Raw genomic sequence first — 19,238 nt, 5'->3', positions numbered from 1 at the left:
GCTGAGCCACCAGGGAAGCCCAGCTAGAAGCATACCCATTGCTAAAAAGTTACTGAGATTTTGCTGTAAACCCTACAGACTCTTTCCTGGCTCAGGGCCTTTGTGCATACTGTTCCTTCTGCCTAGAAGACCCACCCTATCCACTCTTGGTCTTGTGAATCTTACTCAGCATGAGTGTTAGTGCCTCTGACAAACCTTCCCTGAACCCCCAAAACTAAACAGGCTCTGTCCATTTCCTTGAATACCGATAGCATTTATAGCGTTAAATTCATTCATGAGATTATTCTTTTAATGCCTCGGTATACTTGTAGCCTCCCCAACTTAGACTTTAAGTTCCAGGGATGCAATACATCTAGTTACCATTGCTTCTACAGTGCCTGGGACATAAGATATTCATAATAAATACTCCCACTAGGTGAGTCAATACTAGTAATAGCCAACCCTGGACAGATAGGTATGGACTCTTTAGGTCCTTTAGTTGTGCCTTCTCTTGTTTTCCATTTTATAGCTTTAAGGTCTCCCTCCTCCATTCACACAAGAACATGATTCCAGCGATGGGGCAGTTTTTTGCAGACTCATGCTCTTAATTTTTTTTAACCAAGGTTTCTCAACCTCAGAACTATTAACATTCCAGGCTGGATAATTATTTGTTGTGGGGAGAGATATCTTGCCTATTGGTCTCTGTTCATGATTCACCAGTAATACTTGCTCCCAAAAATGTCACCAGGTATTGCCCCATGTTGGCAAAAATCATTCCTGATTGAGAATCACTGGTTTAAAGTGTGAAGTGTCAAGACTTTTACTCTCTTAGAAGAATTACTTTTAGAATTCAGGTTGTCGAATGATGCATGGGTTAGAGGAGGATTCTACCAACCCAAGTGGATCAAAATAATGCCCATTTCTATTTTGTTTCTGTAGCACTTCCTGTGTGTCCTTTGAAAAGGCCATTTAGTGATGGTCTAATTCAAGGCAATGTTGTGACCTTTGAAATGCAGTCCCCTGGTCCATTCTAGAAGGATGAAGGAAAGGGGGGTGATGTTTCTGAGGAAACCAATGCCTCTGAGACCCCCTCTGGCATTGGCAATCCCCTACAACTTTCCTAGGGGCATGTCCCAGAGGACAATAAAAGGGAGACAAACAGCCCATTCTGGCATGCTTTTCAGGATCTCTCACTACAAACAAGAAAGTCTGAGAGGCCTGGTAAAAATAAATATGGCTTAGCCCTCCTGGCACAAGAGCAGTTTCTGACAGCCAAGACTTAACTCACCCTAGGGGGTGACCCAGCCAGAGACCATGCACCAAGTTCGTTTCTACCCGTTGATATTCCCAGTGATTCACAGCAGCCGGGGACGGCCCTGTACACCAGGACTGTGCGGAACCATGGAGGAGGAGGACTGAGAACGCACGCAGAAAATGCAGTCTCCTGAGCCTGAGTCAGAGGGGGACAGCCAGCCTCCCTGCTCCTCTTCAACCCCAGAAAAACAACACAAACAATGCCTTCTGGAAAGGAACCTGTCTTTTGAATACAGAGTGGAAACTGTTTATAAATTCTTAATCCCCTGACACTGAAAGTATGGTGACCGCCTGTTCTGGATTTTTGGGGACAAATGTATTCATTATACCACATGTCCTCAGTTTTCATGCGGGGGAAAAAAAAAATATGGCCTCCAGAATCACGAGGTCTTCCTCAATAGGTCAAAAAGCAAGCCTTCATAAGCAACATATACTGAAACCCTGAGACCAATGAAAGCTGCATCAAAAATGTTGTGGGGAGGGGGATTGAGAATCAGCCTCTACTTTTCACTTTTTTCTCCTTGGATTTTAGGCTAAGATGACACAGGTCTTAAAGGTTGACTGTTTTCCCAGCAGTAAGATCAAGTAAACCTGATCTGACTCGACTGCCGCCATCAGACAGCAAGAAGAACTACACACAGATAATGCCTCAGTGTTAGTTACCATGGTGACGTTAGTGCAACCAACCACATTTTCTCTGCGTAAAAATTTCAGGCAAAACAGAATAGAGAAATATTGGCTAAGAAGTAGTGAATACCGCATTTCTTTCTTGCTATTGCGAACTTAATGTTAGCTTTGGTCAAAGATGATAATTGGAAGTGAAAGCCTCTGAAAAATTGCAGACAAGCAAGGATGAAATGGTGACCAATCCATTGGAGCAATCTCCTAATCTCTTTGCTCTGTACCAAATTACTTTCCCCTCGGCTAACATGGGGCATTTGGGGCTTCCTGACTCTATTTACTAGTGAGAGGAAAGTGGTTTAAGAAAATCGCTAATGATCCAAAGGCAGAAACTGCTGGCATACTAGCTTGGATAGAAAAATGGTATACAGGACCCTAAGGAAGCTCCAATACTTAGGCCACCTGATGCAAAGAACTGATTCACTGGAAAAGACCCTGATGCTGGGAAAGAATGAAGGCAGGAGGAGAAGGGGACGACAGAGGATGAGTTGGATGGCATCACCGACCCAATGGACATGAGTTTGAGTAAGCTCTGGCAGTTGGTGATGGACTGGGAGGCCTTGCGTGCTGCATTCTATGGGGTCGCAAAGACTCGGACACGACTGAGCAACTGAACTGAACCGAAGGAAGTCAGGGACTTGGACAAAAGAAGCAGGACAAGATGCAACCTAGAAAATGGAAGGTGGTAACAAAATTAATCCATATTATTAATATATGCTGGAGAGAGGCACAGGCCACAAAGCGAAGACAAGAGAGAAATTTACAACTTTCTATACTAACCCCAAAGTTAAATATTGCTAGAAGGCTCTAGAGACTGGAGCTGGGAGGAGGCTGAGGTCTCTGAGAGGATACCACTGCAAGTAAAGACTTAACTTCCTTACCCCCTTCCTTCCTTGCCAGGATCAGAAAGTCAAAGAAGGTGAAGAGGCTAACCACGCTGATTTACAAAGACAGCGAGGAGGAACTACGTCTGGGCCAATTCTGGACGTCTGAGCTGGGGCGACAGGACCCAGACAACCACCTCAGGAAATGAGTACATGAAAAGGGGAGGTCGTGGAATTCTTTAGCCCTCGAACAACGCTGCCTAGACTGGGGGCCCGGGTGGCGGGGGGGGGGGGGGGGGAGGGGGGGGGGCGGAGAAAAATCTCAGAAAAGGAATTTTGACAGTGAGAACGCTAGTGAAGATGCAGCGCTCCAGGCCCCCTGATGGCCCTTGTTTGATGTCCGTGAAGCCCGAGAGGATTATGCATTAGCAAGCGCTGCGTATCCTGAGACATCAATAAAGTCTGGACTCGGGGCCCGTAGGGGTGCCGGGGTCACGTCCAGGCGACTCGGGTCAGCTTGGGTGCACCACTCTGGCCCAGAACTAGAGTGAGCGGGGATCCGAGAGTTGCCGCTACGATGACACCTTTTTTTTTCTTTTTAAGTTAAGGACATCCGAGCAGTAGTAACGGGGACAGTGCGTGGGGTGGGTGGGGGGGCTCTCTCGAGGGCTAGGAATGTGGGGGTGGCTTGCAGAGGAACTGGGCCAGCGCTGGAGGCGCCGGCGGGTGGGGTCCGGGGACCGGGAGGCGGGGGCCGAGGGCGGGAAGGGGCCGGGCCGGCGCGGGGGGCGGGACCAGGCGCGGTGGCGGTGGCGGGGGCTGCGGCGCTGGGGGCGGGGCGGCAGGGCCCGGGACACCCCCCTCCCGGTCCCCTGGCGGGGCGGCTTCGGCTCGGCCCGCACTGGAGGCAGCAGCAAGCCGGAGGCGACTGGCGGGGCGCGCCCGCAGCCGTGGACCGGGACGCGGCCCCTGAGCGGGGAACCTCCGCCGATACCCTCCGGCGCGCCGTCCCGCGGGAGCCGGCGGGACCCCCGGGCCGGCAGGGAGCGCCGGCGGCGGCACCATGAGGCGGCCGTGCGGCGCGCTGCTGCTTGGCGCCCTGCTCTGCGCACACGGTAAGCGGCGCCGCCGCGCTCGCGCGCACCCGCCAGCCGGGAAAGTTTGTCCCCGGGCTCCGGCCGCTGCAGGACTCAACCTTCCGAGAGCTGATCGGCGCGGGCTGGGGCCTGAGAGCCCCTCGCCCTCTCACTCCAAGCAGTTCGCCCGGAGATCGTGTGCCGGGGAAGGGGACCGGGAGCTCTCCACCCCGCCCAGCCCCCGACTCCTCCAGCCCGAGATGGGGCAGCGGCGACCGAGGAGCTCCCCGGGCTCGGGTCTGGGCCAGGCTGGGTGGAGGGTGTGTGTGGGAGGGGAGAGGTCGGGGGAAGATCCAAGGCGTTCGCCCCCTCCTTCCCTCGCTGCTCTTTGAAGAGCTGGGGCGCTTCCCGTTTCGGGGTGACCCACGGTCTCTGTGTCCTTGGTGCGAATGAATGTGTGCGAAGAAAGGGAGGCGGGGAAGGATGGTCGCTAAAGCACAAATTGTAAATAGTCTTCCTTCCAGGGTCCAGGGTGGAGGGAGGTCTCAGGAGGATTGCGAAGAGAGGCTCCAGTGGAATCTGAATACTTGAGCTCAGGGGATTCCTCCCGATTCGAGGAGCAGCTGCTCGGACTCCGGACCACGCTCCCGCCGGGGTCCTAGGGCACTGCTCGCTCGCAGCATCCCCACTTAGCGGTGTTTTGGGTTCCCTCTCCTGGCTGTGACCAATCAGTTTCTTGCCCTGGATCCTTCCCGGAGGAGGGGGAGGGGGAAACAGGGTTGGAAAAAGGGGCAGAGGAGGGACAGAGGGAAGAAACTGCTGGAAGGCTCCCGCAGATCCGTCCTTGCTGGGACAGGGGGGCGGGTGTCGCCGAACCTCACCAGGCAGCCCCCCACCCCACCCCCGGCCCGCGCGGTAGCCCTCGGGGGAGCTGGAGGGGTGGCAAGGCGACTGCTGCTTCATCTGCTCCTCATTAATAACTTGTTTGGTGCCCGAACGCAACTGTTGTGTGCGATGACGGCTCCGGTGGAATCTGTTTCTCGGCAGCCGGCTACGATCGTGGGTGCACCCCGTGATTTAGCAGCTGCCTCTAGTTGGTGCCCGAAGATCAAAGAACTTTGATCTTTGAACCCCAACCCTATTCACCCCCCTCTGTTCGACCGAGGTGTAGGGGGTGGGGGCCGGTGGTGGTGGAATCTGAGTCTTCGCATTCTCCCCCCGCCGCCGCCGGGATGAGGCGCTGGACGGGGTTCAGAGTGATGGGGACTGGAGACCACGGCCTCCTAGCCGATTCTTTCTTTAACGTAAAGGGAGCGCGTGTGGAAATAGTGCAGATTTCGGAACTTGCCTGGCAGGGCGTGGAGATAGATGCCTGAACACTTGTTTTAAAGATTGGTTTACCTCCCAAATCCAAAACAGAGTTCTCTGCCTGTTATTTAGACAACCAGTGGGTTTTCGGTGACTTTTTCCATGCCCACCGAGCGCTTAACTCTTCTCCTGGAGTAGCAGCGCGGCCACCACGTTCCTCTCTGGACTGTCCTCTCCCCCTCCGGGGTTCTCTCCTCGAAGGTTATTTGTAGCCTCTTTGGCGTGTTGGGACAGCGGCCCTACTAGGGTAGGAATGTAGCTGCTCTTCCCACCACATGGGCCCCTTAAAGGGACAGCTATGCTTTTGGGGGGCTTTTCCCCTTCGGCTGCGAGGCAAGAGGAGGGAGCTTTCCTCCCTGCCCCCTGGAGGAAGTTTTGAAAAAGATCAAGGGAAATGGCATGGCACTGAAGGAAAAAGAGAAGGCGGGGGTGGGGGGTGGGGGCACGCTAAAACGGATACCGACAAAGCCAGAGAGGAGATTGTCGCCTTCTGCCCTGGGGAGAGGGGAGCTGGAAGGTTCCCGGCGGAGACTGGCCAAGAGGATTTTATTGCTCCAGAGCTGTCAAAACTGCATACACTACATCTGCATTGAGAACCCGGGTAGAAAGTTGTGTATATTCTGTGCATCACAGAAGAAGGATAGGAGGGCTCTTGGTCACTCTTTGGGTTCTTTTCAAGGTCAAGATATTTAATGGAAACTTCAAGGCATGGGAGGCTCTCTGTGTATGTGCCCAAGGACCCTCAGTGGCACCAAGATCTAAACTTTGCCTAGCCTGCTGCTGAGCCATCCTCGGAGGCTTGAAAGGGACAGATTCATGGTTCACCAGTGAGACTGAACAGTCACTCAACCAAAAATACCTATGTTCCAGGGGCTCAAGGAGAAGTCAGTGTGTCATAGTCGATCCATTAGACAGATCTGACCTCACTAGGAATGAATTCAAGACACTAAAATTCAAGGCACTTATTTGGATGCTGCTAGTACTTGGGACTTTTCCTAGAGCCTGTGGGATTGGCCTGAACCTGTGTAATACTCCTAAAGATTTTTGGAAGGAAACTTGATGACTGGTAATAGCCCTGGGAATCTTCCTGTTGAGGGTTGAGGTGAGGCCTCGGACAATCCACCACCATTTGGAGAGTGGAAACCCTGTTTGTCTTGGAGATCTCTTCCAGGTAAGCCTTGGTACATAGAGGGTTATTTGTGAGGCTAAGTGACAAAGAGTGGAGCTGAGACTGGTCTCCTTTCCATCTGGTGTTGTCACGGTGCTCTGTTGACCTTGTCCCTGATCTTACTGGACTTGTGAAAGATGCCTGGCTTGTCACTGATTTTGGATTTCCTCTTCCGTACCCTGCTGAGTATCAGATAACATCTTTGGGACTGGCACATGATATTAAGAATGACAGGTGCAAGGGAACCGAGTAAGGCCTTGTCTGATACTGAGCACACTGGACTTGCCCATCTTCTGGGCCAGCGAAGAACACAGGACATTACAGAGGACAGGATGTTTCACTAGCCTTTCTCATTCTTTCTACGGGTTGACTGCTAATCTTGATCCCTAAGAAGAAGGAAAATGGGAGAGGCTGGCTATGTTGCTTCTCCTTTGAAGGGAGGGTCAATCCTAGGGGCTTCCAAAATAGGGGCAGAATTTTGGAGACTACTTTAAGAAGTAGTCTTGTCTTTTTTTGTGTTTGGACACATCTCGTAATTTCGTGACCGTTCCATGCCCGTGACCGACTAGGTCCGTTAGCCTGTTCCAGCCACGGTCTCTACATTCCTTGACACAGTTTAGCTACGAGTTTTGTCACAGTTGCCTGGACATGGGGCATCTGGCCCCAGACTGTGTCTGGATTACCATCTCATCTTCAGTACTGGAAACCTTTCTCCCTTTCTCAGCCTGGTGGGATTCAGTGTCCCAGGAAAGATTTCATGCCGACTGGTTGGCTGGCAGAGCCAGGGTTTGGCCCTATAAATAGCTCTGGTGAACGCCTGTGCTTGCCACTCTCCTTCCAGCTTCGAGCAGACAGGGTCAGGTTGTTTTTCCCCAGCACACTCAGGAGCATTCCCTGAACTGGGCTCTGCACCCATCCATTTGTTCATTCATTCCCTGGACACACATTTGTCAAGTGCTAATCTAATCCCTGCATGCACAGCTCCATGATCAAGAAGTGCAGGCAGTTTGAATCTTGGCTTCACCACGTCTTGGTGATCCTGTATAAAACACTTGATCACCTTGAACTTCAGGGTTCATATCTGTAAGGAAGGGGCTGGAATAGTAATAAACTATCATGCAAGGATCCTGTAAAAATTAAATGAGATAATAGTACGTTCAAATCATTCAGCACAGAGTCCCACAGATAAACGTTGGTTGTTAGCTAGCGTGCTTGCAGAAATGGATTAGAAATGAGTTTCGCCTTTGGACTATGGGAATCAGGCAAACAAGTAGTTAAACTAGAGTGTCATGTGCTAAAATGGAGGCTCAGCCCTTCATTCATTTAAGCTGGGTTTTGCTCTCTCTTTTTTTTTTTTTTAAGATCATGCCTCTTCTTTCCCTCCTTGAACACCTAAGGAAACTTGAGCATATTTCTCTCCTATCCACACTTCAGAAAAGAAGTCTGTGGAGTCTAGCGGGCTCACTCTGCCTCAGTTCTCCTGGGTCAGAGCCTGGGAGGCGGGGCTTTCCTCTGAGAGCATCCCCGTGGTCGGGGTTGCAGCCAGCCTTCTCACCCTAAGGTTGCTGTGACCCTGGGTGAGGGGTTCTGGCTAAGGTCTCCTGGAGCTGCAACCATTTAGAATTCCAGGCTCTCCTTCTCACTGGCCTGGGAAAGGACAGGCCCCAGAGCTCATAAGGTAGTAATTGCCCCAATCTGGGGGCCGGGCCGCTGTGGGGCTGCCTTCGTTCAGGACTACTGTCTTCAATCCGGAATCCTGTTGGCATGCAGGGAGAATAGATTGGAGTCTCAAGCCCACGACCCAGCCCCCAGCCTCTCCACTCATCGAGTTTGACCCCTGTGGTCTCTTTGTTTTTTCCATTTAAGTTGGTGCCACTGATGTGATGGTTGGGGGGGTGGGAGGCTGCGGAAAGTTGACCGTAACCAAGAGCAGCCGTTCCAAAGAGCTGATTCTCCAGCTTTCCCGGCAGTCCTTTGACTCCATTTTCTGGTCTGCATTTTTGATTTAGCAAGAAGCAAACATCCTTGGTGCCCTTGGGCACCTTTTACGCCCTTCCAAGCAAACTTCATTCTTTCACGGCACGTAGGCATTCCCATCCTCACTCACAGCTGAGTGGATTGCCCACCAGCTGCCCTGACACCCTGCTCCCTGCTCGGTCAGGTTAGAGTGAGGAGGGGAAGGGCGCTGCCCGAGCCCCAGCTGAAGAAAGCCTCGCCGGGGACTCGCTGCAAGCCCAGACACAGCCCACCGGAGCTCCCCCCTCACCTCTGTGCAGAGCCGGGAGGATCGGAGGATTGGAGTTGCAAGCAAAGCCGGAAACAAAAGCCTGGGAGCAAACCTCCCATCTGGCGGAGAGGCAGCACAAAGGTGCAGCTACATAATTTATCACTGGAGGTTTTCTGGGGCTGGGGAAGCTCCTGGCCCTAGAGCCTTTTGGTGGGGGAGAGGGTCCCCCACCACCTCCCATCTGGGTGAAGCGCCGGGCAGCTACAGGGTAGAGAGACACCTGATTAGCAGTGAAATAAAGGCGCTTCGTCGAGGTTGGAAGGAGCTCCGGTGATCTCTCCTCGCTCAGTTGCTCCACTTCCTGCCCAGCCTGCAGGGCAGGGGGTAGGGGAAATGCTCCAAATAGTCCCCTCCATGGCCCCAGCCTGGGGAGCTGACTGTCACCATGGCCTGGATGAGGACAAGAGATAGTTTCTCTGTTGGGTTGACTATGGCCTGCTGGAAATCAAATACAGATGCTGGGTTCTAACAGCCATACTTCTAGCAAATAAGGGCTTCCCAGGAGGCTGAATGGTAAGGAACCTGCCTGCCAAGCAGGAGACGTGGGTTCAGTCCCTGGATTGGGAAGATTCCCTGGAGAAGGAAATGGCAACCCACTCCAGTATGCTTGCCAGGAAAATCCCGCGGACAGAGGAGCCTGGCAGACTATCAGTCCTTGGGGTCGCAAAAGAGTCGGACACAACTTAGCAACTAAACAACAGGAAGAAAGCAAATAAGAGAGGAGAGTTTCTTTGTCTTTCCACTCCACCCCCCCACCCCCGACCCAACCCCACACTTACCTGCTGTTTAAACAAGAAATTTCAACCACAGACTCAGAGAAGCAAAAAAAGTGAATGGCGTTAAAATATACCTCCCCCAAATGAGAATTTCTGCTCCTCTGGGAGTGATCTCTGGTGACCATTTTTGCATAGCAAGTTGGGACATGTGGTCCAAAAATGATAAATGGGCTTCTGGGGCAGTTAACACTGGTGAGTCTCTTTTCTGTATTGCTGGCGCTGTGATAACTGTTAGCATGTTTTATCACATTTACTCCTCACCGTATCCTTACTAGGAAGATTCTGTTAGATTCCTGTCTTATAGATGGGAAGGTAAGGCTTGGGCCATTTGCTGTCACACAGCTAGTGAGTAACTGCCCCAGGATTTGAACCCAGAGCCTGAGGTGTTAACCCTCTAATCCACACTGGCTCTGAGAACAGACTCTTTTATATGTAAGCTAAACCAGAAGACCCTGCTCAAGACTGGCCTCTATTTTATCTCAGATTGACTTCTCTCTGTTTTCAGTCTTCTCAGAGAATCCCAGGGTGTAAAGAATTACCTATCCAGTGCTTTTTTTTTTTTTTTTTTTGATGGAGGGAGGCTTTAAAAAGCTCCCAGGAGATGTGGTTTGTTGCTCTTTGAAGCCATGTGTTATCCTGTGGGCCTTGGGTTTTGAGATGTAGGGGGAGGGGAGAGCAATATTCTGAGCAGCCTCTCAGTGAGCACAGCCACCTCCAAGCCCTGCTGGATTTGTGGAGTCTTGTTGACTGAGCTCCTGGGCGGGGTGAGGAGACCTCTGCGGACCTGTATGGAGACATAGCCACATTACTGGCTTGAGAGAGAAGACGCAAATGAAGATGGTGGTATTAACAGCAACAACAACAAAATAATAGCTGCTATGATGTACTTTGTATGCATTATTTCATTTAAACCTCCTATCAACCCTATGAAATAGGTGCTACCACCACCCCCATTTCACAAAAAAGGAAACTAATCCTCTGGAAACTAATTGCTCTGAAATTTAGGTTCTAAATGCTCTTTTCTATGCTTGCCTCCTAGGAATTGGTTGATGACAGATTAGGTAAGGATAAAGGATGCCATGTACTTCAAGCTCCCCCAGAGAAGGGCCATAAAGCAGGACTGTGGTCACAGGACTCTCCCCCTCTTTTCCTGAGGCCGCTTATGCCGCCAACTTAACACGTGGGAGCAGCACTGCAGCTTGGCAGACAGTCGAGTTTTTAGACGTCTCAAGCCCTGAAATATTAGGGCTTAATCAAGGGGTGGCTGGATAAGACAGGCTGAGTGAGTCAGATTCTGTAATAGTAAAAGTAGGCGCTGTCATTTATTGAGAGCTTAGTATATGCTAAGGGCTTTTTATGAATTAACTAATTCAATTCTCATAACACCCGTGGGAGGTAGGGGCTCTTATCCCAGTTTTCCAGATGAAAAGCTAAGGTAGAAATTAAATAGCATGCCCAGGTCCAATGGCCAGTATCTAGCTTCGTTTTGTTCCCATGTTCTTGACACTATGCTCTTCTGCCTCAAAACTTTGGAAGCTGACCATTAAAGACGTCTTTTCTGTGTTTGAAACTGGCAAGAGAGGACTGAACTTGCTGGGACTGATAGTCATGTGTCTCGTGGTGTCACTTTTGAGAGGGCCCTCGAGGAGAAGAGTTTATCAGATAGATTTTCAAACCAGGTAAGGTTGGCCTCTAGGGATCTAGGGACAGAGATAAGGAAAGTTATGGATGTCAGTAACTCAGCCTGATAACACAGCGAATGAAAGGAACTCTTGTTGGAGAAAGGAGTAAACTTATACTTTACCTGGATACAAGTAGGTAGCCACCCTAAAAAGAAGATTCTTGCTTTCTTGAGTATAGGGTAAGTCAGAAATAACCACTTTTATTTCTCATGTTCTGGGCTTCCTCTTTTCCTCTGACTTCAGCTCTCACAGGATTCTCAAGGGATTTGTCGTTTTTTTTTAAATTTTACCAACTTATATGATCCACACTACATGCAAACATTGAGCTACACGCTGAATACAGATACAAAGCTCCGTATCATACAATTCCAGCTGCCAAGAGACTCCTGGTCTAGCAGGAGAACAGTGGTCCCACAGTGGGCTAAGTGCTGCCATAGAGGAGACTCCAGGGGCCCCTGGGCACAGGGCAGACGCTTTCAGTTAAGTCAGGCTCCATGGATCCAGGTGGGGCAGCTTCAGGAAAGGGTTCACGTCCTGGCCTCCTGCTGCCAACCATTTTCCTGGTTTGGTATTGGTTCTAGAGGTTTTTTTGTGTGTGCAAGCTCTGTCCTCTGTATAGAAACCCGGGTCTCTCTTGACTCCAGGTATCTCTTGGGTGAGACCAGATCCATTTCCACGTGGCCTTTGGCTGCTACCCCTTCCAGCTATGTCAGTTTTGTCTTGCGGCGTGGGCCTCCCGTTCAGTGGGAGATACTTACTGAGTAACCTGCCCAAGGATTGGTTTCTTGATTGGCCTGGATGTAGTTTAGGGTCATTTCAAACAACGTATCCTCATTAAATAAGGTTTGTATCTTCATCATGGCTGCCAGTTGATGGAAAAGAAGACAGCATTGGAGAAAAGAACAGTGTGTAAGAAAACCATTCCTGGTGGCCCAGTGGCTAAGACCTTGTGTTCCCAAGGCAGGGACCTAGATCCTGCATGTTGCAGCTAAAGAACCTGCGCGACAAAGATTGAAGATCCCAAATGCTGCAGCTGAGACCTGGTACAGCCAAACAAAGAAATAAATATTTTTGCGAAAAAGAAAAATGTCCTTCACTTATATGAGTGATGCTGTCTCCCTTCCCCACTGTAATCATTCCCATGCTGTGAGAGCTGTCGTGTCCTGATACACACAGGACAGCCCTTAAGCCTTCTCATTTCTGGTTCAACTTGAAAAAGCTGCTCTGTAGCTGTGCATAGTCACTGGACACCTTGAGCCTCCAGTGAAGGTGTGGTCCTTCCTGAGCTGAGCATTCTGTGAAGTGGTGAGGAGCAACGCCTCTCCCACTTGCGTGTGCCTCAGTGAGAAGCTTTACTGAAAGTCCGGTTGCCGAGACCATAGTAACAGAAGAATATTGGTCTAAGGAACAGAATGGGGCTGCCCTCCTGGCTCTCCTGCTTAACCTGTGACCTTGGCCAAAGCAGATGACCTTACCTGTTAAAAGGGTACGACTGTAATGATTAGATGAGAACACAAGTATGTGTGCAAAAGTAGCTTGCATACTGCTAAGAGAAACCGCAGAACTTAATCATTCGCTGTGTGAAGTCCTGTCTTCTTCCGGACCAACACAATAGTGAGGCGCTCATTCAAAGGACTAGGGTTCCATACTCTCCTTGCTTCGCTACTTGACCTTAGAGTAAGGGGAATAGGCCTTTAGCCTTGGGAGTAGCCAGAAGGAGAGGTCACTGCTAGAAATCCATAAACTCACTGTGCATTTGCTAAATGCAGAAAGAAGGATTCGGAAATCCCAGTATTACCAATTCCCTTTTTGGATCTCAGAGATTTGGAAACTCTCGTAATAGCAATACCACGTATTGGGAGGCAGTATCATGAGGGGATTAAGAGCAGAGGGTCTGGAATTGACCTGCCTGTGTGTGAGTGCTGGCTCCAGCCCTTAGTATCTGTATGACTTGTCAACAGACTTCTCCTCCCTAGGTCTCAGAGTCCTCACCTGTAAGATGGTGATAATAATAACAGACACCTCCCAGGACTGTTGAGAGCCTTCAGTGATGTATGTAAGAAAAGTATTTGGAGAGCACATGGTAAATATTCAGTGAGTAGTGGCTGTATTTTTATAAAGCATTTGCCGTGTGCTGGCCCTGTGCTAAGAAGTTTACATGGATTTTTAAAATTTAAAACATTTTTTAAAAAGCATTTATTTATATATTTGTCTGCACGGGGTCTTAGTTGTGGCACTGGGATCTAGTTTCCTGACGAGGGACCAACCCAGGCTCCTGGCACTGGGACTGCAGAGTCTGAGCCACTGGACCACCAGGGAAGTCCCAGATTATTTCGTTTAATCTTTACAAAACCCTTTGTGGTAAAGCTATTGTTATTCCCATTTTATGGATGAGGAAACTGAGACTCTGGCATGAACTAACTCGCTCAAAGTTTTAGAGTTAGTGGTAGAACCAGGGCTTGAACTCCAGCCTCTCCGACTCTGGAATCCGTGTTCTCTCCCATGTTCCACAGTATCTGGTAGTATAAGCAGATGGTTGTCTCTCTTTTTTTCTAAAGAAAGCAGTGAGAAAGTGGTAGGTAACATGGCTGAGATTTGAGTTAACCTCCTAGGAAGGCCTTATGAGCACATTAACATGTATCCTAAAAGCTGGATTACCGGATGATCAGGGATAGGGAACACTTTGGGAAGAGATCTTTTCCTTGTTGAACAGCATTAAATTGAAGGTCTCATCCCCTTTACGGCCAAAGTAGACTTGCAACGTGGCTGGGAAATAGTGTTCAAGGCCAGAAGCACCGGGGAGCGCTCTAACTGAGCATTTCTTGAAATGAAGACCACGGCTTGCCACCCGCGGTCATTTGTTTCCTTTCTTCACTCACCATTCTTTTAGTTAAAAAGGGTTAAAAGCTGTCCTTTATGATCACAGCCAGGACTCGAGTGAAAAGGCAGAATTCCACCTCCCAGGATCCCAGAGGGGCAGCAGTTGTCCAAAAGAGCTGAGTCTTGGAGGATAATGTGTCTGTTTACTGTATGAACACCCAAGCCAAGAGTTTGCCTGTCGCCGGCTGCCTGACCTTCACATGCCGACGTTCAGATGTTGCTCTGACAGGCAGGAAGTCGTGCCTTTTCAACAACCAACTGGATGCCCACCGGATGGAATGCTTTGTTTCGAAGTCTGCAGGGGGAAGTCAGGACTTCTGCTATCACTCAGCCAAAGGGGGTTGGGGAGGCTAAAAAAAAAATCCCCCGAAGGCTCTTTGCCTACTGAATTCCTTTATTTTTTAAGATTTACTTATTTATTACTTTTGGCTGTGTGGGGGCTTTTCTCTAATAGTTGTGAAGTTGTGAGCGGGGGCTACTCTTCCTTGCGATGCGTGGGCCTCTTACTACGCTGGCTTCTCTTGCAAGGCACAGGGTCTAGGCACATGGGCTCAGTGGTTCTGGCGCACAGGCCCAGCTGCTCCGCCTCATGGACAATCCTCCTGGACCAGGGATCAAACCTGTTCCCCTGCATTGGCAGGCAAATTCTTAACCACTAGCCTGGATTTCTTTTGACTTGCATGTGGCCTAAGATGCTGTTGTCCTTGATCCTGGTACTCAGGTTCTTAGCTTCAAGGCCTTTTAGAAAAGATGCTAGCCCCCAAATCGTCATGTCCCCGCACCTCCAGCCTGCACTTCTGGAGCATCCTTGGTGTGCCCAGGCACGGATCAGCCTCTCCCACATTCCTCTTCTCATCCAAGAGAAGAGATCTGTGACTTTTTTATACACCAGGCTAAGGGGACAATACTTGAACCGTGAACTTCCAGATGTTCAAGCTGGTTTTAGAAAAGGCAGAGGAACCAGAGATCAAATTGTCAGCATCCGCTGGATCATGGAAAAAGCAAGAGAGTTCCAGAGAAACATCTATTTCTGCTTTATTGACTATGCCAAAGCCTTTGACTGTGTGGATCACAATAAACTGTGGAAAATTCTGAAAGAGATGGGACTACCAGACCACCTGACCTGCCTCTTGAGAAACCTGTATGCAGGTCAGGAGGCAACAGTTAGAACTGGACATGGAAAAACAGACTGGTTCCAAATAGGACAAGGAGTGTGTCAAGGCTGTATATTGTCACCCTGCTTATTTAACTTATATGCAGAGTACATCATGAGAAACGCTGGACTGGAAGAAGCACAAGCTGGAATCAAGATTCCCAGGAGAAATATCAATAACCTCAGATATGCAGATGACACCACCCTTATGGCAGAAGGTGAAGAGGAACTAAAAAGGCTCTTGATGAAAGAGGAGAGTGAAAAAGTTGGCTTAAATCTCAACATTCAGAAAACGAAGATCATGGCATCTGGTCCCATCACTCCATGGGAACTAGATGGGGAAACAGTGGAAACAGTGTTTATTTTTGGGGGCTCAGACTTTATTTCTGGGGGCTCCAAAATCACTTCAAATGGTGACTGCAGCCATGAAATTAAAAGACGCTTACTCCTTGGAAGAAAAGTTATGACCAACCTAGATAGCATGTTGAAAAGCAGAGACATCTAGGTTGTTTCCATGTCCTGGCTATTATAAACAGTGCTGCGATGAACATTGGGGTACATGTGTCTCTTTCCATTCTGGTTTCCTTGGTGTGTATGCCCAGCAGTGGGATTGCTGGGTCATAAGGTAGTTCTATTTCAGCAGATGAATGGATAAGAAAGCTGTGGTACATATACACAATGGAGTATTACTCCGCCGTAAAAAAGAATTCATTTGAATCAGTTCTGATGAGATGGATGAAACTGAAGCCGATTATACAGAGTGAAGTAAGCCAGAAAGAAAAACACCAATACAGTATACTAACACATATATATGGAATTTAGGAAGATGGCAATGACGACCCTGTATGCAAGACAGGGAAAGAGACACAGATGTGTATAACGGACCTTTGGACTCAGAGGGAGAGGGAGAGGGTGGGATGATTTGGGAGAGTGACATTCTAACATGTATACTATCATGTAAGAATTGAATCGCCAGTCTATGTCTGACGCAGGATGCAGCATGCTTGGGGCTGGTGCATGGGGATGACCCACAGAGATGTTATGGGGAGGGAGGTGGGAGGGGGTTCATGTTTGGGAACGCATGTAAGAATTAAAGATATTAAAATTTAAAAAATAAAAAGCTAAAAAATAAAAATAAAAAAAAAAAAGAAAAGAAAAGCAGAGACATTACTTTGCCAACGAAGGTCCGTCTAGTCAAGGCTATGGTTTTTCCAGCGGTCATGTATGGATGTGAAAGTTGGACTGTGAAGAAGGCTGAGCGCCAAAGAATCGATGCTTTTGAACTGTGGTGTTGGAGAAGACTCTTGAGAGTCCCTTGGACTGTGAGGAGATCCAACCAGTCCATTCTGAAGGAGATCGGCCCTGGGATTTCTTTGGAAGCAATGATGCTAAAGCTGAAGCTCCTGTACTTTGGCCACCTCACGCGAAGAGTTGACTCACTGGAAAAGACTCTGATGCTGGGAGGGATTGGGGGCAGGAGGAGAAGGGGACGACAGAGGATGAGATGGCTGGATGGCATCACTGACTCGATGGATGAGTGAACTCCAGGAGATGGTGATGGACAGGGAGGCCTGGCGTGCTTCGGTTCATGGGGTCGCAAAGAGTTGGACACGACTGAGCTGAACTGAAGGGGACTATGGTACTTAACACAAGGTACCACAACTGGTCAGGGGTCCCAGCTCTGTGCGCTCCAGGTCCAGAGCTTTTTCCTCTCCCCCTCCCTCCCATACCTTCTCCTCTCCATTCACCCCTTACCCTAATCGCCTCCTTGGTGTGGCCCTGCTCCCTGCTTTGTGTGGTTAGCAGTATTTCCCAACCTTCCATTTACGTTTTAGGCTGGATAACTTATTTGTTTGGGGGCACCTGTCCTGTACATTCGGAGGAGGCAATGGCACCCCACTCCAGTGCTCTTGCCTGGAAAATCCCATGGACGGAGGAGCCTGGAAGGGTGCAGCCCATGGGGTTGCTGAGGGTCAGACATGACTGAGCGACTTCACTTTCACCTTTCACTTTCATGCGTTGGAGAAGGAAATGGCAACCCACTCCACTGTTCTTGCCTGGAGAATCCCAGGGACGGGGGAGTAGCCTGGTGGGCTGCCGTCTATGGGGTCGCGCAGAGTTGGGCACAACTGAAGCGACTTAGCAGCAGCAGCAGTCCTGTACATTGTGGAATATTTAGCAGCATCTGTGGCCTTTATCCTCTGAATTCCATCCGCATCACCAGTTACAACCCAGAATGTCATCACACATTGCCAAATGCCCCCCAGGGAGAAAAAAACATCCTTCACTGGGAACCACTGTGGCAGTCTATTCTTCTTCTTCATCACTGACCCCCGAAGGGGGTCAGTGTCTTGGTGAGCCCCATGGCACGGAGTCCTCTGGAATACTTGGTTATTGCTCTTTCATCCCAGCCAGAGTCCCCGAAAGTGGTTCTTATAGCTGTGATGAGCTGATCACACTTAGAAAAGTTTCTCAGGCTCTGGTGCCCAGGGTCTGAGTGAAAAAGAAAACAAAACCCTCCCTTCTCAGTGCTCCCAGAACAGGCCAGAGAGGAGGGCACTGGGGCTTCGGTGCTTGCCTGGGAAGAATCCTCCGTCCTGCACTTGGGGAGACCTGGAGAGACAGGCGTGCTGGCCTTGGAGTAGAGATGCAGCTTCTCTCGGATGGATTCCTGTGGCTTCCGCAGGAAGTCCTGCTTCTTTTCTAGGGCAGCCAATTCCCTTAGCATATGGAAGGCGAGGGCAAGGCCTCCGCTGAAGGTGGGGTGAGAGCTGTGGTCCTTCACTCCAGAGAAATACCTTTTGCCTGTAGTTTCAGAGCTTCACAGATCACAAAGCCTGGCTGTCCCCCACCCCTACCCCCCATCCATCTGAGGTTAGGGACCCCTGCTTTCTGCTTATCATTGTCCTGGGGGTGGACATGGAGAGGGAGGGGTCTAGGGAACAGGAGTCCTTTGCTTTCAGTGGGAATAGCAATCCACCCTTTCACTCTGGGCCCTGAACCCTAAAGCTGACCCGAGGAATATAATGTGAAGTGAGGATGGATGTCAAGGAGATGAGCCAAGAGAGGGACGCTGGGCCCGGGAAATAGGAAAGGAAGCGGGGTGGCATTTGGGAGCTGACTCCTTCCCCATTCCAGCCCAGCCCGAGGGCAGCACCCAGCGGAGGGGAGGACAAGGAGAAGAAAGCAAGTGGGGGAGATGAGCAAGGGAGAGGTGGCCCCCGTCCTTCCCAGCTGCAGCAGCCCAGCGGGTTAGATGAATGCTGGGGTGGGGGGGGAGAGTGACCCTGGCAGAACCCTTTGTTCCAGCTGAGGCTGGAGCAGGGGCACCGAGCCATTCACACGCCATCCCAGGGCATCCTGCTGGGCACGCTGGGGAGGGGGCACAGCGGCCGGTCATGGGACTTGGCCAGGCAGATAGCTGGATGTTCAATAGGGAAGCCCAGCTGCGTGCGGCAGGGGTTGGGGGCGGGGCGGCCCCTGCCATCCTTCCTCCAGGCCGCGGCCAGGCCCACAGACAGGAAGGCCCTGGCTGGCCCCAGTCGCTCTGCCCCAAGGCAGCCTGGTCCCCCCACCCCGTCCCCTGTCCCCCCTTCTCCTGGTTGCCCCCCTTAGAGGTGCGCTCTGACTGTAGGACTCCCAGCAGTGTCTGCTGCTTCCTGCTCCCCGGTGTGACATGTCATCTCCAGAGGGGCACCAGCATTTTAATTCAGCGTCCTGGTCCTGAATAGAAGCAAAAGCATCCATAATGCTGCCTGGTTTTGGAGGGAAGGACCTGGAAGCCTTCATGCATCGGCCTCCTGTCCCTGGCTGCCTTTCCTAGGGACCACGAGCCCTGCAATTGGCGTCATTTGTCTCTGGGCCTTTGCGGGTGTGCAGAATACCCTGTCATAGAGGGGAGACCTGGGCCATCTGTGAGCCCAAAGTCAGACAGTATCTTCTGGACTGTTTGTGCCTAGAGGAGGGGGACAGCACATGACGGTCATCCACGTCTCCCTGCAGTCGTCTCCCTGATCTCCTGGGTAATGGTGCCCCTAAACTCGGCTCCTC

General features: G+C 50.5%; 1 protein-coding gene across 3 annotated transcripts in view; it reads left to right on the top strand.

Moving 5' to 3' along the window:
* Nucleotides 1-3,680: 3,680 nt before the first annotated feature.
* LRP4 (LDL receptor related protein 4) overlaps nt 3,681-19,238 on the top strand; it is a 54,185-nt gene continuing 38,627 nt past the window's right edge. For 2 of the 3 annotated variants that reach the window (XM_027979704.2, XM_060400078.1), the window contains exon 1: nt 3,681-3,913. In XM_027979704.2, coding sequence (XP_027835505.2) covers nt 3,862-3,913 — 52 coding nt within the window. In that variant the 5' untranslated portion in view covers nt 3,681-3,861. The other variant, XM_060400079.1, reaches the window with a different exon arrangement.

Source organism: Ovis aries, chromosome 15 (assembly GCF_016772045.2).
Source record: "Ovis aries strain OAR_USU_Benz2616 breed Rambouillet chromosome 15, ARS-UI_Ramb_v3.0, whole genome shotgun sequence".
Lineage (NCBI taxonomy): Eukaryota > Metazoa > Chordata > Mammalia > Artiodactyla > Bovidae > Ovis > Ovis aries.
The sequence above is the reverse complement of the archived record's forward strand: the minus strand, read 5'-3'. Positions and strand labels throughout refer to the sequence as shown.